This window comes from Stegostoma tigrinum, chromosome 20 (assembly GCF_030684315.1).
Source record: "Stegostoma tigrinum isolate sSteTig4 chromosome 20, sSteTig4.hap1, whole genome shotgun sequence".
Classification (NCBI taxonomy): Eukaryota; Metazoa; Chordata; class Chondrichthyes; order Orectolobiformes; family Stegostomatidae; genus Stegostoma; species Stegostoma tigrinum.
The window spans coordinates 40,923,989-40,951,102 of NC_081373.1; the positions used below are offsets into that span (position 1 = coordinate 40,923,989).

Genomic DNA, 27,114 nt, shown 5'->3' on the forward strand with positions numbered 1-27,114 from the left:
ACTACCCCCTCAGTCTTAGTTATACTGGATCATGTAGGTTCAAAAGAATGGAAACAGGAGAAGACCATATGGTTCTTTGAGCTGTTTTCCTCATCCAGTCTGTGGCCTAACTCCATGCATCTATAGCTTAATTTACAATATATAAATATAGAAGAAGCAAGTTATGACCCAATAAAATTTCATATTTTTGACAATATATGAAAAAGAATTCAGTAAACATCAAGAATCTTAGAAAGCCTAAAACCATGAGCATTCACTGACAAAGGAACAAGGGATTAAGACATGAAAGACAATGGTGCAGAGAGAAGTCTTCAAATATTCTGTCCTTGCAATTGAAATGAAGATGCTGTATGGGTTGCTTGCCAAGATGTTTCTCTGCGTGTAGTGGTGCACAGTACCATTTGCATATCTCAGTGCAATGGCCTACCCCCAGGAAGTGCAGCCTATTTATGGGCTGCCGCTCTATGACCCTTGGATCAAACAGATGCTGAAAGATCAATGCGAGACCGTGCTGTGGTCTGAGATTAAAGTCGAAAGAACCCACTGGCCACCTCCAGATAGGTATTGCCAGGACTTATGGGTATAATTTTGTGTCACATGCCAAATAACAATGGCCCTTGCTCACTCTGATGTAGCGGTGCCATTGTTTGACTGGGGTGGACGAAGTCAGAAATCACGTGATACCAGGTTATAGTCCAACAGATTTATTTGAAAAGTCAAGCTTTCAAAGACTCAGTCTTTCTTCAGGTGTTAATGAGAAAGTAGTATCAGACGCAGAATTTATAAATAAAAGATCAAAGATTCACACCATTGATGAGGGTGTACCAAACAAACCCAAAATGCTGTTAAATCTTTAATCAGTTAGGATGTATTAATATGTATATGTAAATCCCCAAATTCCTTTCAAATCACAGTTTTATAAAACTAGTCTGACTCCAAACTAAATCAAATTCTAAACAAGGTCTCACACCTAACATGCATTGTCCAACCTAAAATGTCACCTCCCCTTCTTTACACTGAAAACCTTTTTCGTTCTCTCAGGACCATGACTTGAAAGGAATTTGGGAATTTACATATACATATAATCAATTAAAACCTTCTGATGAAAGATTTAACAACATCTTAGCTTTGTTTGGTACATCCTCAAAAGGTATGAATCTTTAATCTTTTACTTATAAATTCTGTGTTTGATACTTACTTTCTCACTAACACCTGAAGAAGGACCGAGGCTCTAAAGCTTGTGCTTTCAAATAAACCTGTTGGACGATGACCTGGTGTCAGTGATTTCTGACCTTGCTCATCCTGGGATGGCTCTGTACATGCTTCGCCATAAGCAGCATAATGCGCTTTTAATTGGAAAGCATCTGTTCAACCTTCCAGTTCATCAAAAGTTCCTTATCTCAGAGAGAGTGGTGCCGCAGGGATCTGTTCTTCCTGGAAAGACTTGTAGCTGCCAGCAGTTCATCTCCCATGGTTTCTCTTCTTGCAGCAGAGTGCTGACGGGCAGTCTAGTCTCTGCCAGGCACGCTCTCCTGGGAGTCCTGTCTCACCAAGTACATCAACTCAAAAAAAAAAAATTCACCACTGGCAAATCCATTGATGCCTGTGAAAGGAACTAGCGAGAGAAAATAAATAACTGTGCAGAAAGTCTAAATGCTATTACAAAAACACTGTTCAATAATCACCATTACCACCAAAGGTCCAAGAGAAAGCATCAAATCACTTGCCGTAGGCATGAGAGAGCTTTTTAAAAGGACTATTCCCTTCCCTCCAGCATCTCTGGTTGTGCCAGAAATATGGTGTGGACTTTCAAAGTGGGATCAGGAAGCAGACTCCTGGTAAATTCTGGATCCTGAACCCATGTCAAGAGACCTCTGTTTTTAAAATGTCAATGGTCTAACTGACCCAGAGACAAGCCTGGCACCCTGTCAGGGGGTATTGAACATCACCAGGAGACATTCCCTGAAGGCTCAACAGGCCATCAGCATCCATGGATGAGAATGTACTCAGGCCAGTGTTAATTGGCTCTACACATTTGAATAAATAAAGAAACTAGTGTGGACCCTATGATTAATCTGACAGTGGTACACAAACAAGCAGGAGACTCACTGAAAAGTACTGCCTTGGGCCCCATTGCAAGCTTATTGATGAACTGAATGGTCGCTAATTGGCAGCGAGTGCTTTCCTAATTCTCTCTGCAGCACCCTTTGAAACTTATCTCTGGGACAGTTTAAGAGTGCACAAATGATCTGCAGCCCTGCACTTCCAAAGTACAGAACTTTTTGAATCTCCAGCCTCTGGTATCTTGTCGTAGCTGAAGTGGTGCCCTCTCTCCCTCCCACCTTTTACAGTGAGCAATGTTACCCTCTTCCCCCTTCAGATGGACATCAGTAGTGAAACTGGACCATAATTAACTCATGATCCAGTGCTGTTACTGTCCTGTGTGCCCCAGTTGTGCCTGAAATGAGAGGAATATCATGCCAATAATCACCCCTTAAGCATTCTATTGAAAATTACATATATCTATTCACATTTATCCTCACTTTACATGATGAATGAATTAATTTTTTATGCCTGTGCACCAATGAAATTTCACTTTATTCTCATTGATAACAGAATTTCAACATCGTTTGACACTGAAATTACTTTGTTTTGTTTAGGAAGCTTCACCGCTAGTGTCCAGGTGAGTTACAATTTTTGAGAAAGGAATAGTTCCAAGAAATTTCTCTATTTATTGGCAGAGCGTGTGGGGTTTGATCCATTTGATGGATAACCCCTCGAAACTGCTTTTTTAATGAGGATGTGTAATCATCAGTCATATTTTTAAAAGACACGGACAACGTACATCTGCATCTTGTTCGTGCCACGGTGCAGATTGAGATTAGAACACTAGAACTCCACCCACTTTTCCTGCTGGTACATCCACAGATCTCCCTATTTGTATGAAGCTGGCAAGTCTGGAAACCAAAAATGGCTGAATTCCAAACCCCCTCCAGAGTAGAGATCAAGGATGTTTTCTTTTTATTGGCCTATCTGTCCCACATCCCGTGAAACCAATTCATGCACAAACATCACTGTTCTTATTTGGGAATCTAGATATATGGTATATGGTACACATCTAGTTGGACACACTTAGTATCTTGGGGAATTTGTCATCTCTATCAGTTTGTGGTAGTGGTTAAGCCTATTTGGGGTAGTTTGTTGTCACCAATCCTCCATTCACTTTTTGCTTTGGAACTACTTAGTGATTAGTGGTAGAGAATACAGCAATGTAGAATCGCTAGAAAAATCACTACTTTGAGGTCATGGGAAGGTGTGCAGTATGTTAGCAATAAATACAAATCTGTTCAGTCAGGCATAATTACTCAGACCTTAGTGAGTTGATACAGATGCATCTGCTGAGTTTATTGGGAGGCTAGTTTGAAATGCAGAGTAAATGCCAACAGTATGGCATCAATTCCCACTAAGATAACCGTAATGGTTACCTTCTCAAACTCACCCCTCGCCTGAGATAAGGTGACCCTTAGATTAAACACCAATTGTTGCTCTCTGGTGAGCCTGCACATCCATCACAGGCCAGAGGGCCTACTCTTGCTCCTCTTTCTTAGAATATTATCTGGCTCAGGCTAGCGGCCCAAGACTAGGATCAAAGATAGCCCAGGCTCTATCCTTACGCATAGACAGGACGGTATATCGAGGAGCAAACCTCAAACAGTGGACTTGGTCTGGGAGAAAAGGCCTCAATAATTCCAGAACTGTCCTCAAAACTAGTGATTAGCTTTCATCTTTTCATATCTTGTTCTGTTCAATCTTTTTGAAGATTTATTTGCAAACAGTATGGATATCATTTTTGAAAAATTACTTGTGAAAGTTACTGTCCCCATGGATAATGGAAATGAATTAGCTGGCATGATTGCAAAATACAATTGCTCTAAAGCTTGGCAGCTACAGATTATAATGAGATCAACCTTCTTACAGACAGATCCTATTACATGATCAGCAGCATTCAAAACAAATCATTCAAGAAATTAACAGATATTTACCTTGGAGAAATATTTCTAATTTTCACTAGATATTTAATTTTTAGAGCGATCCTGACTGAATTTCCACGGCCCTTTTAGTCAGAAATAAATTGCATAGCAATAGTTGTTTACTCAAAATTAGGAATGTAACTACTTCTCTTTTTCATCTAATTATGTACCATATAACATGGTGAGAAATTACTTGTCTTAATCGGAAATAAATGATTATTATCAATCCCTTGAACGCATCCAGTTTGACACTCGCTTTCCACTTGTTGGATTGTACAACACTGCCCCCAGGTGGACACTAAATTTTTTTCCCTCTTTTGCAAACAATTAGGCGTGTCCTGTACAACGTGAGAACCTTTTGCTAAGGGTCTTATATTCCAAAACATTTTACGGCTTTCGAGACATTGTTTGTCCTTAATTTCAAAATTTCTACAGACTAATGCAATCCAATCAATTGAGACTCATGCGAGTAGGTTAGTGGTTCTGAAGAAAGGTCACTGGACCCAAAACATTAACTTGGATTTCTCTCCACAGATGCTGCCACATCTGTTAAGTTTTTTCCAGGACTTTGTTTTTATTTCTGATTTCCAGCATTCTTTTTAATGTTTTTTGTTTAGATCAGTGCTTCCACTGGTAGGATATCTTGCTAGAATGAGGAAAACAGCCTTTGATCCTGAATTAGTTTCCTCTGAAACAGTTGATAAGCAGCAGGTTTTTGTGTACTCATACTCGGAACTTTGCACCAGGGAAGTAATAGTGACGGCGAGTGCTGATAGTAATCTCTGACCCAACATAATCAATAACAAAATGACCTTCCTGCTGGATGTTAAATGCTTGTTTCCTGGCCTCTGATCAGACAGGTTAGAGGCTGAAGCCTCAAATGTTTCTCTTTAAAGGCTGCCTACTGACAGAACAGGAAAATGAGGCAAGGCTGATGGAAATATTCCTACTGTCCTCTTTTCTACCAAAATGTTCAGCATTGGGAAAAACTCTGGCAATCTTGGAACTACACAAGTTACTGAGAACCACCTTTACAAGTCTGGGTCCCTTTTGTACATGTCGGACTAATCATATTATCATTAACAAACTTAACAATATGATTGTTAAAGTAGTAACAAGTAGTGGCTAGTAATTGTGAGAGGTGTATATGTATATATGGTAGCCCCTGTAATAGTGGAGGGTGGAAAGAGCTAAGACTGAGTAGTCAACCAACCACCTACCAAAGGAAGGTGTCTCCATTGTGTCTTCATTTTATGTATTACTGACCAACTTGGACCCAGAATGGCACCATTTCCTAAATGGCACTGGCCCCAGGAGTTTTGGCATCTCAGATAGTTTTCTTGGGTTTTAATTGCATGCTGTTTAACTTTACAAAAACTTCCCTGTTCTCAGTTTATCTATCGATGCTAATTAGACAAATTCTTTATTACTATCAAAAGGCCCAAGCCACAACTTCCTAAACCTGGATCCACAGGAACAGGAAGTCCATTGTTACCTCCTCGATCATCTCCCAAAGTAAGCGGTACAACAGAAATACCCAGGTATGCAATTTGTTTATCTAAATGACTGAAACAAGAAACCATAGCATGCTCTGTTTAAGCAAACCATCTTAAACCCATTATTAATATGCAGCTGAGTAATTATTTAGAATAATGTATCATGAGAAACATGGGCATGTAACTAACATATTAACAGGAAGTACTGCAGGCACTCAGACTTGTAGAACTAAAGTAGATGGGCTCAGATTGAGGTTCTGAAATCGGGGGAACTGCAGCCATTGTTGGGGGACACGATGAGATTAGCCATGTGTGTGAGAGGAGGCTGGGCTGTTAAACTCTCAAGTACAACAGTCAATAATGCAGCTGCATTTTGAACAGAGGAGGTGCATTCAGAGGTGATCGTATTAGAGGATGCTGCAATAAGTTAAATTTTCCTTCCATGATTTCATTGCTTTCATGAACCACAAGGAAATAATTCTAGAATTTTGAAATGTCTTACTTGCGCTTAATGAGAAGTTAATTTTGTAAAATTTATCCTCACTTAAGTTGAAATGAGGGGAACCAACTTATTTCTTTCCTTATAAAAAGATGGAAAATCACAAAATGATTACAAGAATAGTTATCAAATTGGCCAAATAATTAAGTTAAAATTAAAATAATTCACAACCCCTAGGCAGTAAGGTATTTTTCACCCATTTTCTGCTGGTAGTCAGAAATACAAAACTGCCAATAATTTGTCGTGAGTGGTAGCAAACTAATAGTTTAATACAATGGAGGCCATTACCTTTAGTTATAGCACTGATATCAATTTTTAAAAGTAGCATCCTTTTTGTCTCAACCTTCAACATTAATCTGTTTCAGATCAGTGAGATCTCATACAAATATATTTTCCATGTTTGTCTTAACATAAAAATCCCTATTAAGGACACGTACATTCAATAGTCGCAGTTATGGCATTTACCTGGCTGTGTAACAGGGGTTTTATTCCTATCTTTGATTATTATAGATATGTATGGTGGTGACACTGGTTGCTATGTGCAGAAAAGTGTTCCAGTCCTAACATCAACATAATTCCTAAAAAAATAAAAAGGTGATCAGAAAATTGAGGCAAAATAGGTACACGCATTTTCTGATTTAAAAATAGTCTTGTTTCAGTCAGCATTAAATTATAGGTGTGTTAATTCTATCTAGTTGGAACGTTGCATGTTAAATTTCATCTTATTTGCCCTCTTATACCTTAATTGTAAATTGATATGTATTCCTCACCTTGTGTGTTTTTTTTTTCAGAAGCGAAGCACCAGTGAACAGAAAAGCTCCCATTCCTCAACCTGTAAGTTTCAATCTTTAATAAAGGTCCTTTTCTGTTGCTGTTTGGATTAAAACAGCCTTGGCATTGGTGCAGGACAATCAATGGAAATATATGTCCAGCTGAAAATAAAAAAAAAACAATTGAGTAACTGGTTTTTGAAATGTTTAATAGATCAGATCACAAATCCCATTGGAGTTTGGCTAGAAATGTTTGTGTCTATTGACAATTTTGGTGTGGAACACTGGTTTCTTTACGTAAACTATTAGATACATTTCTTTAACAGAAACATGAATATACTCCAGTCATCTGAGCTCTGGACAAAAATCCCATTCTGAGTTTTATTTCTAATATTATTTGCAGCATTTTCTTCATTATTATTAGGAAATAGTTGGTTACATTATCAAGAATGTTCCAGTGCTTATTCAGTTTCAGACACAAATTAGAAACTATTACTCAATATTGTATATTGCTGCAAGCTTGAGTTACAACATTGTATTTCCCTTTTCTGTCCTCTCTGTTACTGAGCCTTTTTTTTTCCCTTTTCTGCATTGCAAGGCATAATTTAGTAGTCACTCACAGGGTGATAAGTCATTTGTCAAAGTGAGAACTGCTCTTGTCACCATTTATAAATAAGTGACTACACAGCATTGCAGTTTATCATTCTAGCATGATATACGTCCACAAATTAAATGGAACTATCAATGACTAAGGATTCTCGTATTTTCTGCAAAGAGAGAAGAATGAGGGAAATTTTGTTTTTGCAACAATATTAAGCTATGGATTGAACATATTCCACAACTGAGATTAAAATTAACTCCTGAATGTGGGTTTTCCATTGAAACCTGTAAAATACCACATTGTGGAGAAGGACTGGCAGCTGGACTTTTGAACTGGTGGGTAAAATTGTTGTTAAAAGATTACATTTGTTGCCATTCATTTTATCTACTAAACAATTTAGTTGAATTTCCAGTGGTGGTTAGTTTAGGGCTTTATCGCCGAGAGCTTTTAATACCTTGAAGCCGTTGATCTGGAAAAACGCACTTTAAATTTAATTTTGAGAACTTTGTTAAAAAAATACAGGAAAGGAAGTATAGTACATTGTCCATTCTGCAGAATACTTTTACAAATCAAAAAATCTTTGGCCTCAAATCTACACTGTGTGTAATTAAGGTATTGGTTGTTAGTGAGCCTACAATCTATACAATTCAGTGCCTGATGCACAAATGTACTGGTAACAACATGCATGTACTCTCAAGTACTAATCATGTACAAGAGGAAAACTATAATGTCCCCTGTAAATATTTGCTTTCATTTAGTTTGCATTAAAACGTCTGAAAGAAAATAAACATAATCATTTAATTTTGTTACAGGAGGATGACAATGAGGAGTATGAAGTATGTGACCCTGAACCAAGTTAGTCATCTTTTTATTCCTCTAATGGTTTAGTTTAAGAATGGCCCGATTACCTCAGATTTAATCTGCCCTTATTCCTGAGGTATGACTAGGTTCTAGATGTGAGATCATCTCTGTAAGTGTGTATGAATGACAAGATAATACCTATCCAGAATATACAACCATATCCTGTAGGTGGCAGTATGATAGAGATTCTGGGTGTCATGCAGACAGTTTAAAGTACAGCAGAACATGTGGCAAGTGATGAAGTTTCAACAAGGGAACATCACATCATGTGAATAGTCAGACCATTGGATTATGATTAACTCCATGAAACTCAAACTGCTGTAACTTTAGGATAACGAGGTGTAGAGCTGGATGACACAGCAGGCCAAGTAGCATCAGAGGAGCAAGAAAGCTGATGTCTTGGGCCTAGACCCTTCTGCGGAAAATCTCATTTTCACCTGAAATGTCAGCTTTCCTGCTCCTCTGATGCTGCTTGGCCTGCTGTGTTCACCTAGCTCTACACCTTGTTATCTCAGATTCTCCAGCTTCTACAGTTCCTACTATCTCTGCTGTAAATTTAATAAGTTTCTGATTTCTTATAAACTTATGAGTAGGTGGAACAAATAGGGATGGAATTTCCAGTGAACTAGCTTTGCAGGGTTTGTACTGATCATCCACTAACTATAATAAATGAGGTGGAGAAGTCCAGTAAATCGTTCAGCGATAGGACTCAAATTTACAGGGCCTGGTAAAATTGTATAAATTGAGGACAACACATTCCCCGAATTGTCAATTATACACAGTTTGAAATATTACAGAGCTGTAAAAATAGCCCATAGCTTTCTTCAAATGTCTCCTTAATCATTAGGGATATTGTTATCAATATCTTAAATAGAGATAGTTAGTAAAGCATCTTTAGAAAGAGTTTCACCATTAAAAATAAATAGAACAAGTTGATGTGGAAGCTTGTACCAAGTTCCAAAAGTCTGCATATGTGCACAGTGAGAATACAAAGGGGAGTCAAGCATAAATCCCGTGATCACAATACACAGCGCACAAATACTAGATGTGTATCTTATCTTTCCCTTCACAAAACAGTTATCATATTTATTTCAGAGTTCAAAAAACATGTAGTGGAAATCAGAAATGCAGTCCAAAAAGAAAGACAAACACAGGCAGATTCTACAAAACTACACAGTCCTTCTCATTCAGATTCTGAATACAAGTAGTTTCTGGCCCTCTAATTGTCACCACTTCTTTCTAAACTGGGCAATTTAGAATTGCACTCGAGATCTGTGTTTAAAAAAAGTCCTCAATTTCAGGAATGTTCCTTGAAGGTGGTTTATCAACATTGGTCAATTCCTGCAGTATGAGGATTCTCAACTTACACATTGTAACTTCTAAGGCCAACCACCCTGTGTGCATGCAACATCACCTTGGCTAAAGAGCTTATTGTGTGCTGTATCACCAGGGCTCTTGCCTGAAGAGGTTTAACATTCATGAATTCTGTGAAGTTGTTTCTTGATAACAAATGCACAAATGTCTTTCATAGTCAAATTTCAATGTCTAAAGCCACGTTACACATTAAGGCAAGGCCAAGGTGACTTGCTCTTTAACAGTGGACTTGATTTATTATAAACTGAAATCTCAGTCTTGCATAGGTCAGTGATAGTTTAAAATTTCTTCCTGCTTTTTGGTAAGTGAATCTGAATCATGTGGCATTGACACAGATCACTTGATCAGCCTCCTTTCCACTGGGTGGGACTGCTGTTACCTGGTTAAATTTTCATCGAATCGTTGGTCACGTTTCATTTTGTTTCTGCACCATTATCTCTGGTATTTCGCCAACAGCTATACAAGCACCCCATCCTATTTCTCACCACCTTGCTGCCCCCCTGTGTGATGGCATTAGCAATCACAAGTATGTTGACAAGAGTCAGCTCCACTTCAGTACAGACTCCCTTGCCATCTCTGCTGTTGTGAACCTATTCAGTTACATACCTAACATCCAGTACTGATCAGCAGAAACATCTTCTCATTATTGATTAGGAAGACTGAAGCCACTGTGTTTGGTTGCAGATGCACATTCCATTTCCTGGTGATCGATTGATTCGATCTCTCATCTTACCAACAGTGAGAGTTTACTCTGAACCTTGGTATCACGTTTGACTTTGAGATGAGCTGCCAACCACATAAAACTGTCTATTTCCACATCAATAACATTGCTCAACTTTGTTCATTCTCAGCTTCCCCTCATCCAGCATTTGTTACCTCTAGAATTGACCACTGGAACTCAGCCCTGGCTGATCTTATAGAATCATACAATCCCTAGTGTGGAAACACGCCATTTGGTCCAACCTGTCCACACCACCCCTCTGAAGAGCATCCCACCCAGACCCATTCTCCGAATTTCCCGTGTCTAACCCAAACACATCTGGGCACTACGGGCAATTTAGCATGGCCAATCCACCTGCCCGGCACATCTTTGGACTGTGGGACGAAACCCACACAGACACTGGCAGAACGTGCAAACTCCACACAGACAGCTGCCAGTGGCTGGAATCGAACCCGGATTCCTGGTGCTGTGAGGCAACCTCCTACTCTTGGTAAAATTCTGACCACCCAGGATTCTGATGTAGAATTTAGTTTGCACCAAGTTCTATTCTCTTGTCAATCCTGTGCTGCAGAGCCACATTGGTTCCAAGTCAAATATCTCAGTTTTAAAATATTTGTGCTTGTTTTCAAATCCCTCCACCACCTCGCCTCCCCACCCCCTCCCTGTCTCTATAATTTCCCCCAGCCCCACAACACTCCAAGATATTTATGGTCCTCTAACCTTGGCCTTACAAGCATCTCGGTTTTGATTGCTACAAAAGTGCCTGCAGTAGTCTACGAACTAAATGCTGGAATATCTCCCTACCCCATTTTGCTTTATACACAGACTATCGTCCTTTTCTTAAAGCTCTTTGACTGAGCATTTCTATTCCTGGCTTATACCCATGTGTTATTTTGTTTTTTGCTGATGTGAAGTGTCTTGGAATTTTTTTTTTGCATTAAAGATGCTGCATAGAAAGAATTGTTTCTGCTGCTAATACTGGGTTGTCACTGGCTGTTTAAAAGGAAACCCCAAGAGTCTGCAAACAGTGTGTTCCTAGAGAACATTCAGGGATTTATGCTTTTGACATCCCAGCCAAAGCCAGCAATTATCAGCACTAAACTAATTATTTGTTCTTTAATAATAGGAAGTGTCTCTGTTAGGAAATTGAAATAATTCTGTTTTGACTTCTCCTACCAAGGTAATTCGTCCAGCAATTCACAGGATTCCAGGACTGCTCCAGATTTTCCAGTACTATCACAAAGGGATCTGTAAGTTACAATCTTTTATTAATAATTTGAATCCTGAATAAATAGGCTCCTTAATTCTATATTTGTGATTTTTAAATGATTACATTTTCACTGCATCTATCAAAGATAACTCAGGCCTGCAAGCAAACTGAAAATGTACCTGTAAAACTAAGCATGATGATTTGGTAATTATTCCTACACAGCTTTTCATTAACAACAAAAAATGTCCTTGCAACACCGGAGCTAAAGGGAACTGGAAGAGACCCTGATCATAAATTTCCAATCCTCAGAAACGTGAATTGTTAGGAAACCAGTACTTAATCTAGTCCTTCATTCCAATAAAGAGAAGATATTTGAGGTAACAGTAGTCTAGTTGATTTACGCGAATGGTAGGTGTAACAAATTCAAAATGAGGGCCTGACGGCAGACTACAGCACATTGGCATGGGCCATGTGCAGTTAGAGAAAACCGCTGATGCCAGAAATGTATCCTAAGACAGTACAACTGGTACCACCCCACAAAGCCAGTGCCACAACCCTGGGTCCATATAGCAGCTCTCCTGGTCTCTGCATGACAATTGACTGCTGCAGCAAATAGGACATTCTCGAAACCATTGTCAATACTGACCACCGGAACCAAGTTGGCAGCCAGCTAGGATTGCTTCCAGGGGAGCGGTCAGCAGAAACCTCTCTTGGTGGACACCACGAGCTGATGATCTGATGGACAGAAGGCTCTGCACAAAGTCCTGGCTGTTTGGAGACAGACTTCTCCATGCTCAAACGTCCCCAACAGCCCGTTTCAGTAACTTGAACCTTCAAAGTCTGCATCGGCATTCACAATTGCAGAGTTAACATGGGATCTAATCATCTGACTAGCTGACACCTATATCATTCTCTGGAATATAGAAAGGCCACTAAAGAAATTATGCAAATAATTGTCGGGTATGAATAGTCAAGGTCTTTTTCCTGGGATGGGGGAATCCAAAACTAAAGGACATACATTAGAGGGGAACGTTTTAATTCAGAGGGTGGTGTGTGTATGGCTCGAGCTGCGAAAGGAAGTGGTGAAGGTGGGTGCATTTACAACATTTAAAAGGCATCTGAATGGGTATATGAATAGGAAGGGTTTAGAGAGAGATGGACCAAATGCTGGCAAATCGGACCAGGTCAGGTTGGGATGTCTGGTCAGTATGGATGAGTTGGACTGAAGGGTCAGTATGCATGCTGTATTACTCAATATTTATGGAGGTAGCATTACAGACCAGCACCACTCTTAGAAAATTTCCATACATTGTATCTGGCAATCATACAAATGTAACGGCATTTGATCCCACTTACAATGGATGAAGTAGCAAAATATGAAAACAAAGGTAAATGTTACAAGGTTACATGTTGTTTACTCATTTGTAGCTATTCTTGCTTCCCCAACAATCTAAACACCACATATAGCCCTGAATAGTAAAGATATTTTTATGATAATGTAATTATGCAGAACGTGATGCATCCTAAATGAAAAAAATCTGCTGGCATCCATGTAATCCAACTGAAGCAGTTCAGCTTCTTTCCTTAATACAGCTAACAAGTTCAACATGCTGGGTGGGAAGTAGCTCCCCACCTGTTTCCTACCCGGCGTGACCTCAAATTTCAGGGCGGTTTACTCTGCCTGCTGAAAATACAAATCGTATTTGCAAAGCTGTAGTATTTGCCAGGAGCCGAGAGTTATACCCTCATGGTGCTCTGTCGCATTGTCAGGACATTTCAAACTTCTTAACAAATGTGAACTCCATTTGAAGTGTGGTCATAAGCACAGATCTGTAGTTTGGGCATGTGCCACACCCACAGGAGACACACTGCAAGTATACAGTTTGTAATCTTTTTGTTCTGTCATTGTAATGAGTGAACAGTTACAGATTATCCTTGAAATTCACATCTCCCTGCTGCAAGCACCACAGCAGGTCATCTGTTGTATAGGCATATTTCTTTTGTGCGTGTGGCCGGGGTGTGGGGGGGGTTGGGGGGGGGGGGGGGGGAGGAAAGAATTCTGCCACAAATGTGAACATATTCTGAAGCGAAATGCTCAACACAAAAATATCACAGAATTGTTTTAAGCTTTGTTGTCTTGTACTTTGCAGGAAACCAACAAACAGACCTTTCCCAAAACCGGTAAGATAAAATAATTGCTGACAGCAGTCATCACACAGGCCTTATGTTTTGGTTTCAGATTCAATTTCAGTGTCATGATTCTGGCTTACTACATTACCACATTATTAGATTAGATTCCCTACAGTGTGGAAACAGGCCCTTCGGCCCAACAAGTCCACACCGCCCCTTAAAGCATCCCACCCAGACCTATCCCCCTATAACCCACACACCCCTGAACACTACAGGCAATTTAGCATGGCCGATCCACCTATCCTGCACATGTTTGGACTGTGGGAGGAAACCGGAGCACCTGGAGGAAACCCATGCAGACACTGGGAGAACATGCAGACTCCACACAGAGTTACCCAAAACTGGAATCGAACCCGGGTCACTGGCACTGTGAGGCTGCAGTGCTAACCACTGAACCACCGTGCTGCCCTCATATACTTAATAAATTATTAACAAACAATGTGCCTGAAGGCTGGTGGACAGCAAATAGAATTATTTATTTTAAAAATGGAGAGAGAACATGTCCAGCAAATTACAGACCACTTCGCAGCAGAGGTAGGAAAAATAATGGAATCCCAACTAAAGGAGACAAAAGATGAACATGGACCACAAAACAGGAAATCTTGCTTGATCAAGCTCACCTAATGTTTTGAGGTAACAGTGAGATTTGTCAATGGTAATAACAGCAGATATAACTTGACCTATATTAAAGTGCCTCACAACAATGAGGAAGATGAGATAATACAAAGTCATAATTAATTGGCTGGCCAACAGAAGACAGCGAGTGGTAGTCTTGGATACAGAATTGGCTGGCCAACAGAAGACAGCGAGTGGTAGTAGAAGGAAAATATTCTGCCTGGAAGTCAGTGGTGAGTGGGGTTCCACAGGGCTCTGTCCTTGGGCCTCTACTGTTTGTAATTTTTATTAATGACTTGGACGAGGGAATTGAAGGATGGGTCAGCAAGTTTGCAGACGACACAAAGGTCGGAGGTGTCGTTGACAGTGTAGAGGGCTGTTGTAGGCTGCAGCGGGACATTGACAGGATGCAGAGATGGGCTGAGAGGTGGCAGATGGAGTTCAACCTGGATAAATGCGAGGTGATGCATTTTGGAAGGTCGAATTTGAAAACTGAGTACAGGATTAAGGATAGGATTCTTGGCAGCGTGGAGGAACAGAGGGATCTTGGTGTGCAGATACATAGATCCCTTAAAATGGCCACCCAAGTGGACAGGGTTGTTAAGAAAGCATATGGTGTTTTGGCTTTCATTAACAGGGGGATTGAGTTTAAGAGTCGTGAGATCTTGTTGCAGCTCTATAAAACTTTGGTTAGACCGCACTTGGATTACTGCGTCCAGTTCTGGGCGCCCTATTATAGGAAAGATGTGGATGCTTTGGAGAGGGTTCAGAGGAGGTTTACCAGGATGCTGCCTGGACTGGAGGGCTTATCTTATGAAGAGAGGTTGACTGAGCTCGGTCTCTTTTCATTGGAGAAAAGGAGGAGGAGAGGGGACCTAATTGAGGTATACAAGATAATGAGAGGCATAGATAGAGTCGATAGCCAGAGACTATTTCCCAGGGCAGAAATGGCTAGCACGAGGGGTCATAGTTTTAAGCTGGTTGGTGGAAAGTATAGAGGGGATGTCAGAGGCAGGTTCTTTACGCAGAGAGTTGTGAGAGCATGGAATGCGTTGCCAGCAGCAGTTGTGGAAGCAAGGTCATTGGGGTCATTTAAGAGACTGCTGGACATGCATATGGTCACAGAAATTTGAGGGTGCATCCATGAGGATCAATGGTCGGCACAACATTGTGGGCTGAAGGGCCTGTTCTGTGCTGTACTGTTCTATGTTCTATGTTCTATGTTCTATAACATGTAGCAGAAGGGATTACGTGATGGCTTTGAAGCAGAAGCAGAACATAGGAGTAAAGGAATGTTATTCAGAATGATGGAAGGGAGGATATGGTGTTTCATGGGGTTCAGTATTAAAACCACCGCTGTTCGTAATTTAGAGGAATGATTTTGATTATGAAATCAAGAACAAAACTTCTAAAATTATGATGACACCAAAACTGGAGGGGGTTAGTTAACAATGAGGAGGACTTCAACAAATTACACGAAGGCATAAATAAGATGTAAACAATTCGTTACTTTGCTTCTGATAAAAGGTGGGCAGTGCATTTGGTAAGTCATTTATTACTCAGAAGGTAAAGGACCACGTATGATAGAGGAACAAAAGGGACAGAGTTCAAAAATACTGATTGTTAAAAGTTGTGTCACAGGTTAGCAAGGCCATTAATAAAAATGAAAACCAACAAGGCTTTAGTTCTAGAGGGAAAGAATTAAAAAGTAGAGCAGTTATGCCAAACCCGTGATGAATACTAGAGTTTAAAGGGTGGATAGGTAGAGTTCAGGTATAGACTTCTGCAGTCAGAGTTTTACTGTAACTCTCACATCTCAAAGCTTTAACATATTGATATTTATTCTCTGTTTTACACACACCCAATTCTCACTCAACTGTTCTGATTGATCTTGGGAAACCCTGCACAATTTGGTGTTGAACACACAACCTGTGTTGAACCTTGGTCTGATCATACTTGAGAGTACTGCATTAAGTTCTGATTGCCATGTTAGACAAAGAATATAGAGATGCTGGAAAGAGGGTTTTACAGCACAGTGGTAGTACCCTTACCTTTGAACCAGAAGGTATGGGTTCAAGTCCTATCTGCTCTGGAGGTCTGTTGTAACATGTTTGAACAAGATGATTAAAGCACTATCAAGGCTCTGGAGAGGGTGCAGAGAAAATTTCCAAAGTTGCGACCAGAAATGCAGCAGACATGGCCTCTTTCCTTTTGATAACAGAAGACTGATGGATGATTTAGCAGAGGTATTTAAAATTATTAAAGTAACAGAGTGCTTCTTGTTGTGGAGTAGAGCATAACTGGAGACTATGAATGGAAAATAGTCAAGAAACCCAAGAGTTCAGAAGAAACTTCTTTGCCCAACAGTGGTGAGAATGTGGACCTTCTACCACAAGGATTAGTTGACATGAATTTATGGAGAAATTTAACAGCAAGGGAGGAGGGGAGAGAACAGAGGGGTACCGTGTTGCATTAAAATGAGGAAAGATGGAAGGAAGCTGAAGGACTTGCATGGAATGAAAGGGCCAAAGGGAGAGTTTCTGCCTGTAATCCTATGTACTGTGAAATATTGGAAGAGATATCAAATTGATTGGTGGAGAAGATGGATTTTAACGAAAGGAACAGGAAAAGGAAAGGGTTTTGAGAAAGAGGTTTACAGTGTAAGGCCAATTCAGTTGACAGCTTTGTCATCTGCACTGCAGCAAGTGGGGGGGGGTGCAAATGCGCAAAAGTGTTAGAATCAGAAAAATCGAACAGCAATGGTCTTGATAAATTACAAAAACTGAACACAGAATAAGGTGAAATTACACAATACATACCAACAAGGAATTTGAACTTGCTGCATCAGGAACAAATATTGGTGGAGACAGGGGTTGCAAGCTAAGAAGGGGATATGTAATCGGTGAGAGGGTGCTGAGTTTTGCATGAGACGCAGTTTGCATAGTAACAAAATTCTGAACTTTGTTAAAGAGAACATTGGCAAATACATCTTTGGTATCAAAAGAGCAAAGGATTCATCAGCAGTGCAAGAGGTGCGAAGAGAGGTAGTCAAGTTTGTTGGAGTGGAAGGAAGCAATCTTAGGTGATAGATATGGGATTTAACAGCAAGTAAAGTATTTGTACCATCACCATTTGTACATTTTGCATGCAGTGTTGATTTTGATTTTTGATGGTCCATTGATTTCAGTCCCACCCATTTTAAATGAAAATAAGTCAGATTTTAACAGCTTTTCATGGGCTAGTCAGTCACAAAATTAAACCAGAGTTCTCACCCTATCAGTGCCATTTGATACTAAGCTGTTGTCAGTTGATCTTTCACCTGACCTTTTATAAAGTGGAACATAATGTGTCAGAAAGGAGCCTCTATGTGTGAGATTTTAAAAAGTAGACCTTGGCTTTTAGTCATATAATGCATGCTATTCTTGTGGCAACTTTTAAAACAATATAAACATTATTTAACTTTGCATGCCTGTGGATCTGCTAATTTTATGTAATATTTCAGATATCTACAAATGTGTTGCATTAGCATTCCAAAGCAATTATGAAATACTAAATTGAAAAAGCCCCCTTTGGGTCTGTGCGAACAGATATGCTCGGCGCAGGAATAGGCCATTCAGCTCCTCAAGCTCGCAGGCCATTCTCCAAGATCATGGCTATTGTGTTGTGGCCATAACTGTACTTTCCTGCCTACCCCAATACTCTCTGATGCTTGTTCATAGATGAATTCTTGACTAAATTTTTTTAAAAATCAGCCAAAAAAGAACTGCAGATGCTGGAAATCAGAAGTATAAACAGAAATTGCTGGGAAAATTCAGCCAGTCTGGCAACATCTGTGGAGAGAAAGTGTAGTTAATGTTTCAGGTCCAATGACCCTTCTTCACAAATGATTGAAACTAGGAGAAAGGTGGTATATATACTGACTGTCTGCCCATCTTCATCTACTGCTTACTCCCCCTCCATCCATCCCACAAAAGGAATGAGTAAAGATCAGTCTGGGGAATCGATCGCTGTTAATTGGGACTATCAGTACCTGACAATGGATTTGTTTCGCAGTAGCCCATGTGATGACAAGGCCTGGTATGTTGGGATTTGGGGCAAGAACATGGGAGGAGCTCAGGCCCTAAAGTTATTGAGTCCTGAAGGTTGCAGAGTCCCCAGGCAGACAATGAGATGCTGTTCTTCCAGCTTGTGCTGAGCCTCACTGGAGCATTGCAGCAAACCTGAGACAGAAACGTTAGCCAGGGAACAGAGTGGTGTTGAAGTGGCAGGCAACAGAACGTTCGCACTCATTTTTGTGGACAGAACTCAAGTGTTCTGCAAAACTGTTGCTTCCCAATGTAGAGCAGTGAATACAGTCAATTGAGTGAAGTGTAGGCGGTTAATCTGCCTCCACTGCTCTGAGGGTCATTTGTTTATAGAATTCTCTCCCTCAGAATGAGGCTCTTTATTTTCAAAGTGTTCCTAAGTTCTAGAATCTCCAAAAGAGAGGATCCGATCAGCATCCATCCCCTCAAGTCTTCTTAGGATTGTATGGTTCAATCATATCATATCCTGTTCCTCTAAATTCCAATGGATACAATATGTTTAACCTTTCCTTACAGGATAATCCGTCAATCCTCATATGATTCATGATTAAAATGCAGGAAGCACTCACCTAAGTAGGATGTTAAATCTGACTGGAGTAGTCATTGGGAAAACAGTTGATGAGAATTTAATCCAGAAAAGAATTAAGAATTTGGTACGTGCTCTGTTGATACCATTTTGGAGTATTAAGGGCATTCATTGCACCCAAACACAATTTCCTATTTGCAGTTCTATAACAAGGTAGAAATTTCTCTGTTCAAAGTGGTTGTGTTTAAACTTAGGAATCTTACCATGTAAAGTGGAAGTCTATGTGGTGTTTTGAATGTACATTTACTAACTGGTGTTACATCCAACAAAGTATATCCTGTACCAAATCAGTTTTTATTTTCAGTTTATTCACAGGGTGAGGGCCTCACTGGCTGGGTCTCTATTTATTGCCTCTCCTTAGTTGCCCTTTTACAATTCACACTTTTATTAAGAATGTTATAATCCATTGCAATGGTAGATCAGTTGAGTGCTATCAAAGACTTAATTTCATTGAGCTAAACTCTATTTGACTCTTCCTGTGATTAAATATAGCTCATGTTTCGCTGTTTTATTTCTTCAAGTGTTTCTGATTTTACTTTCAAATTCTTTAATCTAGAGAATGGGTGACACTCCAAGAGAACAAACTGAAGGTAAGACTAGCTTAAAATAATATCTAAAAGTGAGCTGTTGCTGTACATGAGAAATCTTGAGGTTGTTTGGCTCACCGAGCTGGTTTGTTGTTTCGCAGACATTGTTACAATGCTTGGTAACTTCCTCAGCACAGTCGCCGATGAAATGTCAGTGTTTTCTCCCACCTGGATTTTAAACTCTGAGGTCCGTTGGGATAGATTTTCGGGTTTCCTTCATATGGGGTCGAGTTCAATGTGTTTATTAATAGCATCTCACTCGTCTCAATCCACATGGTCAAGGAGAACCACCACTTTGACTGGGACGACACCAAGATGCTGGGACAGGCTAAGCAGAGATAGGCACGATAAATCCTACAAGCATGGCACTCCACAAAGCATGCTACTAACAAACACATTGCCTCACTTCGGGGTTTCTTTCGTATTGAAATGTATATGGGGTCGAATTCAATCCATCTCAACGGACCCCAGAGTTTAGAAACCAGCCGGGAAAACAGACTGATGCTCACTGGAGGCTGCACGGAGGATGTTGCCCAGCATGGTAATGAAACATCAGCAAAACAACAAACCCGCTCGGCAAGCCAATCAACCTCAACACTCACAACCCAAACTACAAAATTACTCCAAAACAATGAGAAATACATACAACTGTCTACCTGTAAGAATTATTCCTTATCAAATATGCAAGTCTAACCCTGTCTCATTTTATACTTATTCCAGAAAGCACAATTCTGGAAATTCTCACTGACCTATTAAGCATTACCACACAAAGAAATTAGTGTGTTAACTCTTGCCAAGGCAGTCACAAGCTAATCCAAACACCCCAACTTTTCCCAGTATCACCTGCTGTCTCAGTTACAAAAATTTCAAACTTTAGCAAGTCTGTGTAAATAAATAACTTCTAACCTCTTTTCACCATGTCTTACTGATAAATTGATGACCCTCACATCAGAAATTCCCAATGAGTAGAGAAAGTCTTTCACACTAAGTGTTTCCATCATATAAAATCTCCATTATATTTCCTCCCCCCACCTACACTTTCCACTGCCTTGGGAAGCGGCCAACATAATCAAAAGATCCCTCTCACCCTGATTATACTCTCCTCCATGCTCTTCATTAGGCAGAGGATACATAAATTTGAAAGCACTAACAGATTAAAGTACAGCTTCTTCCTCACTTACCAGATTGATGAACTGACCTCCCTATAGTAGAGTTGATCTTTCTTGGCTCCTTCTCTTTGGCTGTAACACTATATTCTGCATTCTGTTCTATTACCCTGATGTACTTCATGTAAAAGGTATATTTGTCTGGTTAGCACGCAAAACAATATTTTATCTATTTCTTAGTACATGTGACAATAATAAATTAAATCAAAGTATCATTATCTCTCACTTTAATATAACTATATTTTTCATCCTTACATCAACCTGATGAATCTGTGCTGTGACTTTAACGTGTTTTCAATAGTGGGGAATAAAAGCTGCTCACAGTTCTGTAGGTGTGGTTCCAGCACTGATTTGAACAAAAGTTATTTCCTCTTACACTTAATCTTTGCATCTCTATTTATAACCTCAAATGTTACTGAGGGCAAAATTTAATACTCCCTCAAGCAGAATGGGAATGTTGAGAAAGTCAGAAGTTATAGTGAAAATCCGATTCTAGACACCAAGAAAATGATTTCCAAATTTCCCCTTTGGGTTTAAATAGCACGTTCTGAATCTCATTAATGAACACCAACTATCTTATTTCCAAGCATTTATATCTCATTATTAAGTTAACTCACCTTATTTCAATGAAGCTCCCAATTCTCCTCTCCTTACCCACAAAACTAGATGATGCCAGTTCCCGACATGAAAGTCAGAGCTGTTACAGTTGACAGCAACTCACTATTTGCTTCCCGAGGCTTTCAGCCAACACTGTCTTCACAACAATGACCCTGTATGCTTCAATGCCATCGCTGTCTTCATGGCTCATCTCATGGCTCTTAGCTTTAGTTTCTCATCATTCATTTACTCTGCACTGTCGTGGAGGTCACCAGTCTCTGTTGCTTGCATTGCTTTTCCACACATAACACTGAGGAGCCTAAGCTCGCCTCTGTGGCATGGATTGCTGTTCAGGGCAGAGGATAAGGCAAGCAGCTTGTCACGAGTTGGAGCATTAAACTCTCAAGGGGGTGGACATAATTGTTGAACAGCATCAGGCTACATCAATGTCACACCAACAACATGTGCCAACAACTTAAACATAAAATACGCTGCATGTCTCAGAGTTAATGGGAACAAGTTTTTTTTTGTGTGACATGATTGGGATAAAATGGTGGCATTTCTCCTCGCAGAGCTCAGAGGTTATTGACCCCATTCCAACACTGCTGTCCATTTGTTGTACCTGAGACATTGCATTGACGAGAGCTGCTGTCTCAGTCCAGACTGGCTAAGTCTGGTGATGTGGTCTCCTTTGGCAATCAGTAGGGTAAAAAAAGATGATGATCATCTCCACCACCCCTCTACCAGTAGCTCCATGAATTAGTGTTCCCTTTTGGGCCAATGGCCTTGGTAATAATAACAGTACAGCACAACAGTTTAAAGGACAGGACATGAATGGCAGCGCCTGAAATGGTCTGGAATTAGGCTTTTAAAAAAATAGTGCCAGATGCAGAAACATCACAAAGTTCTGGCAGCAATGAACTTGGCCTACCACATGATTGTAGGAGAGGGGCCCCGAAGAGGCCAGATGAAGAGCAGAAATTGTGAGAGAAAGCTCAGCATGGACCATGGTGGACCACCCATTATGAATCTCATTCTGACATAAGTACTCTGCCAAAAAGGAAAATTCAGCCCAGAGAGATCACAACAAAAAAAATGAGCTGTTTGGCTCAACAGGTCTTTGCTGACTATTTTTCACAATCTTGCTTCCACTTTACTTCATGTTACCCCTATTGTATGTTCATGTTTTGTCTTAAAATGACTTAATCTGTGTTAACTGACACTTTCAAGGAATTATGTATTTGCACCAATATCTCTGGTAATCCACATCTTTCAGTATTTATCCATTTTGTATACATGCATAAGGTTCTCCCTTTTTTAAGACTATATTTCCCCATTCTCCTCCTCCTCATTACCTTATTAACTTGTTCATAATTTTTAAAAACTTCTCAACTTATCTCGTAGGTTTCTATGACCCAGTTAATTAGTCCCATCATCTTCTCATAGCTACAGTTTTGTTTATTATTTGTAACTTATGATGAATCTGCCTTTATAGTTTCTATAATGGGACTCTGTGGTCTGTGGCCTGACTATCAACATACAAGGTTTAACACTACAGCCGTAGAAGCTAATACTGTGCATGCTGGAGAAACTCAGTGGATCTGGCAACAAATAGAGAGAGAAAAACAGTGAAGGTTTCAGGTCAATTATGACTCATCTGCAGGACCGGACTTCAGAGTAATTCTGTTCTGAAGAAGAATCGTATTGGACTCAATCTTCACTATTTTTCTCTTCATAGGTGCTGACAAGCCTGTGGAGTTGCTCCAGCACTGCTTTTCAATTTCTTAGCATTATTTCGCTACTTGACTATTTTAGATTTTAGTCCAATGGCTTTTTCAGAAAATTACTCATTTGAGCCAAGTTCCTCCATCTTCCACTTTATCCAAGATACTTTACTATGTAAACTGAACAGTTTAATATTCCTCTTAAGATAACAGAAATTCAAGTTAATCAGATGTTTATATGTTTAATTGCTCACTAATTTTCAGGCTGATGCTTCATAAGTTACAGATAAGGAAGGATTGTGATAGGCTAATTCAATTTTTGTTTTGTCAGGTGTGTTGTATACTGTGTTCAGTTAATATGGGTCACTTTCTGTTTAGTTTGATGCTAATGACCTAAATCCAATTTGTGATGCTTTGATTGTAATTGTTCTTCTCAAATTAATTTATTTTTCCACTGCCTTTATATTAATACTGTTGCATCCTTGATTAGGCTCTCTCAATTATTCAGACTTCAGTGATATTTGAAAATGTTTTCTGCAGGTGAAAAACCAAAAATCCCTGATCGACCTCGACTCTCAAACCCAACAGCAGAAGCTCTTGTTACACCGGCACCACGTCTTGGCCCTAAGTACTACTGTTAATGATTTTATTAATTTTTGTAAGATCTTTAAAAATATAGGTCAAAAGATCGTCCTTTGTATGGACTACTGATAGCAAATGAAAGCAAGTCAATACATATTAGCTTTTGTGCTCCTGAGATGCTGCTTGGCCTGCTGTGTTCATCCAGCCTCACATTTTATTATCTTGGAATCTCCAGCATCTGCAGTTCCCATTATCTCTAATACATATTAACATTGTTTCCTGTCTCCAGGCCAGGCGTTTTGAGATTACAAGCTGCAAACCAATCAAGTAAGTTATCAGATATAACATTAAAATATAAAAGGTAAGGTTAAAGTTACCATAGTTCTACTGGACCATAGAGAGAAATGACTAGTGATGATTTAACCCCAAAGTCACCATGCCTCAGCCTAAGGGGCAAGGTTGAAAAGGAGGGTCCTTCATGGTAACCTCAATATAGCAAGGTAAGATTAGAGGCAGTTTCCACATATTTCTGATATAAAGTTGCTCAATGCATTTAATATTAGGAAAAAAGTGACTTTTTTTAGTTTGTAATATTAATTAGGTGTGGCAATATAAACCAGTTGGTTGATAAATGTTATAAAAGGAAGCAACAGGGCTATGGTTGCTAGAACTGTGGGCTAGATTGTGTGTGTCGTCCCATCATAAAGGTAGTCATTCTGTACCGGGAATTTAAAGGAGTCTTCACTCACCCATTACTTGTGACACTAAAACAATTATGGTAGGCTGTTTGTATGGTATAAAAACTGTGCTCTAATTTGTATTCAGCATACATTCATTGATTTTTAATATGATTGTTATTACATGCTTGTATGTGCAAGGGTGCTCAGATAAATATTACCCTGTCAATGAAATGATTCTGAAACCAAGATAAGTACTATAGTAATGTTATAGATGATTGATAACAGAAATCAGAAAGTTAGGGTAAAATTACATTATTGATTTTTAAGGTTTATTTAGACATTTATCATGAAAAGATATTAGATGCTTTCAAGGCTTCTACAAACTGGATGTGGATAAAAACAAAACCTCAAAGTGCAAGGAATTATCTGGGTGTGGTTGGGAATATAGCAAGAATTATAAATCTGATCTCTGTTACAAATCTTCAGTCCATTTCTAGCACATATGCGGATCATCCAGTTGGTAGAAGTTCAATGGGTCAGCAATAGTAATGTCTGTGTTTGGGTATCCAATGAACAGAGTTAATGGGAAATGAAAACAAGGCTGCAAATGTCTCCTCCTTCCTCTTTAATTAAGTCGCACAAACCCAGTTTAGATCATGGGATCATAGCAGGAAATCACAAATGGTTGACACAGTGAAAATAGAGAAATGATGCAAATTGCTTCTGCCCTTTCTCCTCACACCTGCACCTGATGAACTTCCAAATCCATGTGCAAAATAACCAAATTTTAATCAGTTATTCCCTTATCACGATTCTTTCAGATTTTCCAGAAATCCCAACCAGACCTAATGGGACTCTTGGACGACCTGATGTCCCTGCACGTGTTTCCAGCCCTAATTCAAATATGGAACAGGTACAATTTCAGTAAACTAATGCATATTATCAATTTCATAAAGAGCAGAAATTAAATGTAAAATTTTACCTGAATTGCAATCCATATCAAAAAATGATAAAGGGGATTGGCAAAGTGGGTGCAGAAAGCATGTTTCTTTATGGGAGATGATGTAGAATGAAAAGGTCATAGTTATCGAATAAGGGGTAGGAGATTCGTAAGAGAGATAGAGGAAAAATTACTTCACAGAGTGAATCTGTGGAATTCACTACTCTGTGGTGGATGCCAGGACATTATAAAAATGTGTGTCTCCTCAAATTTTGCTCAGAGTCATACAGCACAGAAACAGGCCCTTTTGCCCTACACATCCACGCTGAACACGTTTCCCCAACTAAACTAGTCCTATTTGCCTAGAGGGCCCATATCCCTCTAAACCTTTAATTAACCCGATTCCAACAGCGGTAGCAGGCTGCAGTGATCATTCATCAACTGTAAACTTGCATGTTGCATGAAAAGGCAAGCAGTCCAAAGCAAATTCAGTTTTGATTTCAACTGTTTGAAGACTTTCTAACATGTGACACTCCCACATTGAACAATTGTAAGGTGTTAAACTACACTGGACATTAGGGAAGAAGCATTCCTTTAGACAGGAGTCTAACCTGGTATGTCAGTAAGGACAGGTAGCCTGTGTACTTTGATTCTTGTAGCTGCAGTTACAATGCCAGTCAATCATCCAAAACCCAATACAGTTATGAGTGCAGTCTTGTGTTTGCAAAGTGTCACCTTAGCCAACTTTGTACCCTCAAACTTTTCTTTGTTCACTTCTCTCCCACTACACTTAGCATGAAGCACTATTTCTGGCTGGCATCAATTGACCTGATGCACAGTTGCACTTTAAGTGACGCCAGAGCGGAATGCCAGAAGGCCTCAGCAATAGTTGAAACAACGGTTTAGAAACACTGCACATTCACTGAGGTGAACAGCATAAAATAATGGGAGAAAATTTGCTACAGTTCATGAAATTCTCCACAATTGACATAGCCTTTTTTTAAAAAAAAACCATTGAGTGCATAATCGGTGTTTTAAAAAAGAGTCAGTTTGAGTGCAGAAAACTCTAACAAACAGCAATACGATAACTAGGTTGAGAGACTAATAGCAGCCAGTTTACTATGGATACCTCCCCTGGTTTTCTTTGAAATAGCATCTTCTTGAGATTAGATAAAGTCATCATGGAATCTCTACAGTGTGGAAGCAGACCAATTGGCCTATCAAGACTACACTAAACCTCCGAAGCGCATCCCAACCAGTCCCACCCTAGACACCATAGGCAATTTAGCATAGTCAATCCACCTAACCTGCACGTTTGGACTTTAGGAGGAAACCCACACACAGAGAATGTTAATGTACAGAGGGAATACTGCAGTTTCATTGTAAATTCATACGCTGAAATTCTAAGGAGTGGGACTTGAACCCACAACTTTTTAAAGTCAGCAGTGAGAATGATACCATATTGAATCTCAGCAGAAAAATGTTTGTCTTTTTCGTTGCACTTCTGGTGATGATTTCAAATTTATGCTCACTAATTGCTGAATAATCAAATGGTAGAAGTAGTTTCTCTGTTTACATTAATACAACTCTTGATTTTAAAACCTGCAAATCATTTCTGAACTTGTTTTCAAATGATATTTTGAATTGTTTTGACCAGTATCTCAATACATCTAAATCTTCTCAGGTTGGGTATCATCTTTTGGGAAGCTTAACAGCCTTGACATTACATTAAAAATGTTATTCCTTCACAGGATGTCAGCATTCATTGCCCATTCCTAAGGAGAAGGTAGTAGTAGAAC

At 39.5% G+C, this 27,114-nt stretch overlaps 1 protein-coding gene across 8 annotated transcripts in view; it reads left to right on the forward strand.

The window, feature by feature from the left end:
* blnk (B cell linker) overlaps window positions 1–27,114 on the forward strand; it is a 205,153-nt gene that overhangs the window by 172,367 nt on the left and 5,672 nt on the right. For all 8 annotated transcript variants that reach the window (XM_048551118.2, XM_048551119.2, XM_048551123.2 and 5 more), the window contains 10 exons: window positions 2,661–2,683; window positions 5,471–5,572; window positions 6,818–6,860; window positions 8,210–8,252; window positions 11,534–11,603; window positions 13,714–13,744; window positions 19,596–19,629; window positions 23,654–23,741; window positions 23,985–24,022; window positions 25,197–25,288. In XM_048551118.2, coding sequence (XP_048407075.1) covers window positions 2,661–2,683; window positions 5,471–5,572; window positions 6,818–6,860; window positions 8,210–8,252; window positions 11,534–11,603; window positions 13,714–13,744; window positions 19,596–19,629; window positions 23,654–23,741; window positions 23,985–24,022; window positions 25,197–25,288 — 564 coding nt within the window. The remainder of the gene's footprint in view (window positions 1–2,660; window positions 2,684–5,470; window positions 5,573–6,817; window positions 6,861–8,209; window positions 8,253–11,533; window positions 11,604–13,713; window positions 13,745–19,595; window positions 19,630–23,653; window positions 23,742–23,984; window positions 24,023–25,196; window positions 25,289–27,114) is intronic.